Here is a 9,575-nt window from a genome sequence, read left to right as displayed (position 1 = left end):
AAGATGTGTCAAATGGTGAGTTCAAGCTTAAGGGGAAGAATGTTGACTTAAGCTTGAAGATAACTTAAAGTTATCCTAATGAGATTAGGATTATATAGATTGAGAGTTATCTATAAGATACGTTTTCTAATGAGTTTAGGAATTTAAATGAGATATATAAGGAGATGCTATGATTGTGGCATAACTTATGAGTTTGAGTTTGAGATCTTAATAAAGTGAGTACTTGTTGGGATCATTGTCTTGGAGCATAAGTTTACGATTCAATAACGAGCGACTAAAGAGCAAAGCTAAAGGGGCACTCCAAATATAAGTGGTTTCAAAGAAGGCAGAGATGGCTGACTTGAAGTCCCCAACTGATAAGACGGTCACGGGTTGGATTACGATCAAGCACAACCAACCAAGAATGAAACGACTGCCTCGGAATGCTTTTTGATGACCAAACAGCCGGCGCCCAGTTGACTGTATCTATGTTCCCTCGGAGGTAGTGATATACCTTCCATGTCTCGAATTTCTGCATTATCTCCCCTTCCATCTCCCAGAGGTAGCAATCGTGATCATATGTGAGTTGAACCGTTGTTAGATAGGAGATCAGTTGTAATTGATGATCTGATCTTGCAGGAGGAAGTCTCCAAGCTCCATTCCTATATAACGAGGCGACCGTTGCATTCGCGGGGATTCCAAACCTAGAATTGGAAGCATGGAGATAATCATGAAGGCAGCCAAACGGGCTCCAATTGTCATACCAGAATCTAGCAGTGGCTCCATTCTGTAATTGAAGGCGGATCAGAGGGTACACAACATTTTTCATCTTCAACAGCTTGTTAGCCAACCAAGAGTAGGCAGTGCTCAGCTTTGTAGTCCAGTAGTTGTGTGATGACCCTTTTAGAATGACCTATTTGAACCAGGATACCCAGACAGAGTCAGGCCGAAAGAAGATCATCCATATTAACCGCAAGCAACATGACTTGTTCCAAGTTAGCAGGTCTTTCACTCCAAGTCCACCTTGTTCTTTCGTTAAGGTAACAGTTTCCCATGCCCTCGAATCTGTATCCCCTTTCCAAAGAAAAGTACTACAGAGAGAGTTGATTTTGTTGATGCAGGTCTTTGGGAGGAGAAAGAGGAGCACCAAAACTGATAGGGACTTAACTGACCATGAGTTTAACTTTAATTTCACTTGTTGCAGCAATGTATCACAGCCAGCTAAAGAAAGCTTCCTCGAGTTAAGTGGAACACCAAGATACCGAAAGGGACGTTTACAATATACGGTATATGATACTATTACAAAGACGGAAAATATAGGATTTTATGGTTTATGGTTTATGGTTTAAGATTTAAGGTTTAATACATAGAGTTTAGGGTATAGGCCATATTTTTCAATAAGAGGGATTCGATTTGAAAAGCCATCGTTCACAATTTTGCAATAAATTTTCTTTGCATATGCCGTAACAAAATATTACACTACATCATACTATTATTGAATGTTTTTTTATCTGAAATAACTCTTAAAAATAAATGAGAAAAATATCAAAATAGCACTAAATCAAGTTTTTGTTCCCAATCTAGCACTCAAAGCCAAAAGTCACAAAAATAGTATTTAAGTGGTTGGGTTTAGGGTTTAGGGTTTAGAGTTTAGGTAGGTTTTAGGGTTTAGAGTTGAGAAGTGAGGTTTTGGGGATAAGATTTCAAATTTTGAAAAATAAAAAAATTTAAATTTTTCAAAAGATAAAATGCTATTTTGGTCTTTTTAGTTTTTGAGTGCTATTTTTGTGATATAAACTTAGAAATGTGCTATTTTGGAGATTTGCCCAAAATAAATTGTATCAATTTATGAAATATTAATATTTGAGAATATCATTATTTGATTTCATATTCTCACATATAATCTATATATATAAAATAGATTTTTTTTATCTTCTTATGACATGTGGAATGAGGGTTTATTGACATGTGTCCTCATATTTTTTTTTGTATTTTAGATCCTTTTTTTTTAGATTATTGCGATTTAGCCCACCATTTTCTAATTGTGCACTATCTAATCCTTTTCACACTAACCATCGTCATAATTTGAGAATCTATTTTATTGCTCACTAATAATTCAAGAAAAAAATAAAATAATATAAAAATATTTTAAATGTTTGATTTATTTACAACTGAAAATATCATAAACTTTCACTATTTTATTATTTTTACTATTTTTTAATATTTTATTTACAAATTATATATTTATTTTGCTATTAAAATCACAAAATAACAGGTGTTCAAAAAAAAAATCACAAAATAATCAAATTAAGAATAAAAAACTAGAGCACAACACAAAATTTAAACCTAAAACCTCCACAATCACTGGAAAGAAAAAAACAAAATGCCACACTAACACAATAAAGGTTTAGAGCTGAAAGGAGATGAAGACCGAAGACTAACTTACCTCACTGTACCACATAGTGTCTTAGCCAGAACAAGTAGAAATAAAAAAGGATAGAACGATAAAATCTAAAACAAAGTAATCCTCCAAACACAAAAATGCTTGATCAAGCATAAACGAAATAAGCAACCCGTGGAACCGTCCTCAAACTATGAAAGAGAGCATAGAAGTCAAATCACCAAAACTAGATCTTAAAAACCAAAACGAGCAGAGACTATTGACGGTAAGCCAACAACGAGGAAGTTAACATCAAAGACGAGTAAATTCTGACCCAATCCAAAGAGGAGCTGCCAATATTGACTGGAACAGCCTACAACGCCGCGAGAAACAACTGCACAACTAGAAACTCATAAACCCGATCTACAACAAATACCAGATAATCTCAAGGTGAAAAAGGCGATGAAGAACAAGAGCAGGAGGTGAGTCTTTTTCCCGTGATGGTGAGAAGCCCCGCAATAAAGAAAGGTAAACGAAATACATAGATGGTGATGGTTCAATGTCAAAATATTGGGAGAGGACAAAAAACATCTTAAAAGTTATAATGTCCGAAAATATGAAAAAAATAAAAGACAATTTTGACGCTGAAACCGTTAATCTTAGAATCAACAAATGCCTAAATGCAATTCACTACTAACAAGTATTATACTCACAAAATACATTATTGAAAAATCACAAAATATATTAACATATCACTACTACTACATAACACAATAAAACACCAAATAATGCTCTTAGCAAATGAAAATGACCACATAATTATATTATCCAAAAAATCATATTCATAACAACAATAAAACAATATTCTGCGCTTTGCGCAGATACGCTCCTAATAATTCTATAAATGTGAACATTTATTTTACAATTTTATCTAGTAATTTCTCAGGCTTAAACCGAACAAATCCTCTTTATATTAAAGGAGGAGCATTATTATAAATTAACATTAAGCTCATGTGTTATTAACCAAATTACCATTACTTAGGTGGCAATACTGAAATTATTCTCACGCCCTATAATTAAAAGTCATCTTCTCACTTGACTATTTACGTCTCTGTTTTTTTATATATGACGTTCTATGTTTTTCACACAAAACAAGACACTTTGCACAATTCCTTTACTGTCCTTTCTCATTAATCGAAGTGAAGAATAGATGAGTTGAATTTCTTAACCAAAAAGAATAAATTAAAGGATAAATTAAGTCATTTCCACTATATTATACATTGTTTTCTGGAAAACGTCATATATAGTGGAACAAAGAAACAGTTCCAAAACGTCAATTATAGCAGAACGGAGGGAGTATATTACACCATTATTCATTACAATGGGCTACATATACTGTTATTAATATACTATATGCTTCCTATCTATATAATCGATTACACACATACGCCATACATTACAGATTTTTTTCGCAAGTTGACATGTCTGTTTCAGTGACTGTACTTATTATAAAACTAACCCATATAATAAAACTCATATGAAACATCATATATAGGAAGCCATGGTTGTGACAGTACATGAGGAATAATTTATTCCCTATATATAATACTAGGATAAATTTATATTAATTTATTTTAAATTTTAAATTTACTTTAAATTAAAAGTAATATTAACTTTTTTTGTCGACGCTAAAAGTAGAATTAACTTTCATAATCTTTACAGTAATCTTAACTATTTATTTTACCATTCATTTTTAAAAGTATATATTTTTCTAACTATAATAATGTTTTTTAAAATATAATTATTTACTTCTCTCAATGTTTATTTTATTTTAGCTATACTAATAACTATACCAGTAACTTACTTGCACGCGGTGCTATAAATTCTCCTTTAGCTATATTCTATGTCGATTATGTACTTCCCATTCGGTTATTTGAATCGGCATGTCAACTCTCTTTTTTATTTCTATGTTATTGTCGTAAAAAAACAATAACTAACAATTTTATAAAAATATTACCGTCGATTGGAGTAAGTAGAGTGAACTTATTTTCTCTCTTAGATATATTTTTGTTTCTTGAATTGAATTTTTATTCTTATACCATTTTTGAAAACTAATGATTTACATGATGGAAAATAAATATTTTTTTCATTATATAGTCAAAATATTTTAAGACAGATAAATAAATAATATGAAATTATCGTTACTGTTTCTACATACACGTGTTTGTTAGAATCTTGAAGCTCATTACCATCAAACATTTTCACATCAAACCACACCTTTGATTCCTCCAGACTATCCAATATCAGGATGCCATTGCATGCCTCATCAAGAACTATCACGTTTTAGTTACCAATTTTCCATCACTCTTAGACCTATGCGGGGACCTACTGAAACGTATAGGAGCTTAAGAAAACTCATAGTTGGCCTAAATCCCTGTTGAAACCTGACCATGAGTTCACTTTCTCACATGTTCAAGCAACGTCACTTACTACTACTCCCACGTAAATCTAGAGTTCCTTACCAAAGTAATAACTTGTACTGGTTTTCTTTCGTCTGAAACGACCATCTAAACCTCGCACTGTTTTCAGACCATCCACGTGATGCAGTTGAGATTTGACAAACCATACATTCGACATTAATGATCAAATGAAAATATAGGCACAAAATGAAATGGTTGGAAAAGAGATTTTGAGAAGATCATACGTCCAATATTACAAAGCTTGAGATCCGTCAGTCATAATAAACAAAGGTAATGAAATAAATTTTGCCTTTCATACCACTCACCGTCAATACCTCTGTACTTAAGGATAGGAAACGTAGAGACTTTTAGAAAAAAAAAAAAAGCGTGATTTAAGATTAGCTAACGGTAAGACGAAACCCGAGAATAGAAAGAATGCTTATCATCCTCCTCTTTTACGGAATCTGCTAAGATTACATGAGCATGTGACACGAAAAGTTCAATTTATAGATTCTGAGATACTTGATTAAGCAAATGAAAACAGCAGAGCATTTGATTAGACACGAAAAAGGAGAAGAGGGAGTCACGAAAAGAAAGAAGCCCATGGACATATGGAACATGGAAGTAGAGGGGAGAGTAGTCATGGAGAACTACACGTAGAGAAGTAGCTCGAGAACGAAGAGACAAATATATGCAACAGAAGAGTTTTCCTTGTAAAAGCTCAGGTCCACACCTCTAATGTATTTAATCATCTCTGATCGCTGAGATAGTTCAAGTGATGAAGGAACTTTCGTGGGAAGTCATCGTACGCGATCAATTTCTTCTTCAACTGATCCTTCTCTCTGACATAAATCAAACAAATCATAATAGATCTGATAGCAGTGAACCAAAAAAAACTTAATGCGAAACATACTCTGTCAAATTCTGTAATTGGTGTCCCAGATAAGATTCGCCTTAAGCTTCGCCTGAAGGTGAACGGAAAGCGGCATGGCAAGTGTTACGCAGCTCCGATGGAGTAGAGCCCATTCTTACCTCTGAAAGTTTAGAAATCTAACGATTGACAGGGTGAACTGAGGGATTTCATTGCATGAGGCTTACCTATTTATAGTCGAAGATCAACACAATTGAATTAACTGAGGACGATTCAGTCACAAATTGTGTGAAGAGTGAGCAGATGTTGTTTATGAGGACATTAAAGCCTACGACTAAATTCATCCAACTTCTGTAACGGTTTCTATGACGGTGAGAATAACAGGTTGAAGAACTCTTCAACGACCACCACCATTGAAGCCGGAGACTCCAAGACGAACAAAATATCACGTGACCAAACAATTCATCTCAGGCCCACGCAAGCAAATCACTTAGTTAAATACTAAGCCCGTTAAGAATACCCACCATGAATACGAAAGAAAAACCACCGAAACTTTAAAAAAGAGATGGACACGTGTTGCCTTCTCCTTTTCTTATTTGATGACTGTGTCATCATGAGAAGAGAGTGAAGGTCTTCTTTATAGTATAAGAAGTACTAGAGAAAGCCATGGCTCTGACGTTGTGAGATAATATACCTTCAATGAGTAATATAAACAATTCATAATTACCTTATTCTATAAAACTTTGATACATGACATTTATTTTGATTAATGTTTTTTTTGTATTTTATGAGATACGTGACATTTATTTTGGGACTGGACAATAGAAATTGTTTTATATTGTAAACTCAAAATGTCGTATATAAAAAAAATTATGAGCATTCTTGAAAAATTATAAAATACATTCAAAAAGGAATACCATATTAAATTTCTTGCAATCTCTTATTTTTGCAACAAGACTTTTTGATTACGAAATTATCATAAATGGTGGCATACATAAAATTTAGAAATTTACATAATTCTTTCCAATTAAGTTTAAGGAAAATATCATTTTTAATGTGAACTTCCTTAATTTTTGCTGTATGCATATAATACTATATACAATTGTCTGGAAATTTATGAACAATTAGTGATTTGCAACATCTAGATATCTTAGGTGATAAGAAGAGAGATCAAATCCAACAACCGAACCATAGTCCCTTATCTTGTGTCCCCTGGAGTCTTTTTAGTAAAAATACACGTTTTAAAATAAAAGATAAATTAAAAAAGGTCCTTATGTATTTTGAGTCATAATGGATATTAAGGTTCGATAATGAACGTCTTTTACAATTTCGAATTCTAATCAGCCTACCAAATTTGAAAATTCATATTATTTACTTCATTTTTTTTCTAAACTAATATTACTTACTTCAATTTATTTTTATTCTTTGACAATTGTATGTACTCCATAACCAATATAATTTTAATAAAATATAACTATACAACTTCGATAATAAGAAAATTACTGTTTTCGACCATAATAATATTATCGTTACCTGGTTATTCCAGTAAACTTTTTTTGATTAAAAATTTCAGTAAACTTTCAATCCCAAATTGGTTTTATTTACATTAATCTGTATATTAAACGTTATTTCTGCTAATCTATACCATTATAATATGTCATTTTTCTTTTATTTTTTCAATATCTATAGATTAAAATTTATAATTTTGTGTACTCCATTGACTCCGTGCAGAACGCGGATCATCACCTAGTTTGTTTATATAAAAAATCAAACTCCCTACCTAATTACTCATACCTTACACTTCGACATGTCTAAATTGTTTTATCTTTCTCTTCGTTAAATTGTATTTATTACCATGTTTACAGTGCCATTGATTCATTTTATATTCCTTGATCTTTATATGGTTGTTTATCTATTATATTTTGCATAATATCTTTGGTATACTAATATATTTATTATTATTTTTCTAATACGTAGAAATATTAACGAAGTTGAGCGAGGAACAAGTGAGAAAGCTATGGATTAGGAATTGAGTATTCTTACTGATGGAATATTGCCTGAGAAAATTGATGAGAAATATTTCAAAAACTAACAACGAGAGCTGACATTATATCTGACTCATTTTAAGTTAGATAACTACCTAAGTGAGGATTTAGACCAGTTATTTATGTTGGAAATATTGATGTTTTCATTTTAGCAAGTGTTGAAGCCAAGATCAATGGTGATTATATGTGTAAAGAATTGGTATTAGGCCGAGTTATCGACTTTTTTATTCGTTATATTATCAGAAAAAACCTTTTAAATCTTTGGGGATATCGTTGGAGAAAAATCAGCAAGTAAATGTTTTGAGATGTTAACATTTTCAATTGCAAATTTTACATTTTCAACTGGTGGACACACAACCTATTAAGAAATGATTGAGTTATTTCACTTAATTTGTAGCGAGATGGCATCCAAAGGTATTTGATATGCAATATATTCATTTTTAACTGCTTAGTCGAGAAGCTTTCTACGAATTGGATTAATTTCAAGACCTATCTAAGGTGAATTCAAAGTAGGTTTATGTCATTAGATGATATACTACCAGACTAATAATTGATATATAAATAAGAACCTCATCAATGATCATACGTGTTCCATTCAATATGGAAAGTGTAAGTCAAATCGAAAATAACATTCAAACTGGATGTTGTTGATAAGAAATCCAAAGGAATTAGTTACAAATGTAGAAAGCATTACCATGTTTAATCTAATGTTATACTTTTTCTAACACTGGGCAACACACATTATATCATCATATAACCTCTAACACTATTACTACCTTCAATATATGTTATATTGATAAACAACTCCACGGATAATGATTACCTTCAATATATATATGTTATATTGATAAACAACTCCACGGATAATGATTCTACGATGAAGCTCTCCCATAACACTTGGATCGACGAACAGTTCTTCATGTACGTATCCTCGATGGACAAGCTCTCTCTGCAGAAGACCACAACGAACGGCTCTTCTTTTTAATTAGTTCATTTATTCTATCGATCTACCAAGATATGTTCTCGAAATTTCTTGATTTTGGAACTTTTTGGGTTGAGGAGAACTTGAGGAAATCTTGAGTTGGGCTTGTTTAGAACATAATTAGTGTGATTTGGTGAGGGATTTGGTGTTGTGGAATGATTCTTGTGATGATTCTTTGATGTTTGAGCCACAAGGATTCTATTAATCTTGAAATAAATATTTACGAGTGGTGTCGATTGACACCTATCTAGTGTCGGTCGACACCCTCCGTGTTGTAACGAATTTTGATGGACTTTTCTGGTTTTCTTTGATTGTAGATGGACGACCGTGACAAGAGAGAACACACTGACCAACCTGGAGCATCTGGTTCCAACCCTCCTGCTAACACTGAATTCCTTGTGCATGACCATGGTCAAATAGAGAGGGCCTAAAGCTTAATATGCGACATGATTGGTTAGGAATTGCAAAGGATGAAGTCTACAAAGACAAGTGCGTTTACATAGAAATATGAGAGAGATGGGATGGGTATGACACGCTCTTTTTTAATGTGTGGCATGATGTTACGATTGAACCCACCGAAGTTTAATATTCCTAAAACCCCTATTTTTTACTCTAACGCTAACTGTTATAAACCATATTGTGAATGTCTATAACCGATCCATATCTTAGAGAGATAGTCGGCCCGTCTAGAGAGAGAGAGAGACGGCCGCGCCCTAGAGAGAGAGAGTCGGCTACTTCCTTTTTCTCCTTTGGCTACTTTCCTATTTACTTTAGACTTATGATTTGTACTCTTTCCATATCTGTATTTCCTTTTCTAATCTTTCCATTATTCTATGAGTGTAATTCCCTATATATAAAG

The 9,575-nt window shown here is 32.7% G+C and overlaps 1 protein-coding gene across 1 annotated transcript; it reads right to left on the bottom strand.

Annotated features, from left to right (window-relative positions):
* Positions 1 to 316: 316 nt before the first annotated feature.
* Positions 317 to 1,034, bottom strand: LOC125591817. Its single transcript, XM_048766683.1, has 2 exons — positions 951 to 1,034; positions 317 to 892 (listed from the first exon to the last, which is right to left on the bottom strand). The coding sequence occupies exons 1-2, from the start codon at positions 1,032 to 1,034 to the stop codon at positions 317 to 319; spliced, it is 660 nt and encodes a 219-aa protein (XP_048622640.1).
* Between the last annotated feature and the right edge of the window lie 8,541 nt (positions 1,035 to 9,575).

This window comes from Brassica napus, chromosome C8 (genome assembly GCF_020379485.1).
Source record: "Brassica napus cultivar Da-Ae chromosome C8, Da-Ae, whole genome shotgun sequence".
NCBI classification, from domain to species: domain Eukaryota; kingdom Viridiplantae; phylum Streptophyta; class Magnoliopsida; order Brassicales; family Brassicaceae; genus Brassica; species Brassica napus.
The sequence above is the reverse complement of the archived record's forward strand: the minus strand, read 5'-3'. Positions and strand labels throughout refer to the sequence as shown.

What these genes read in the sequence shown, in the direction of transcription:
- LOC125591817 (XM_048766683.1), bottom strand. Translation starts at nt 1,034, where the DNA reads ATGGGAAACTGTTACCTTAACGAAAGAACAAGGTGGACTTGGAGTGAA. An exon ending in AACAAGTCATGTTGCTTGCG is followed by an intron (nt 893 to 950) that starts GTTAATATGGAT and finishes TGGTTCAAATAG; the next exon opens with GTCATTCTAAAAGGGTCATC.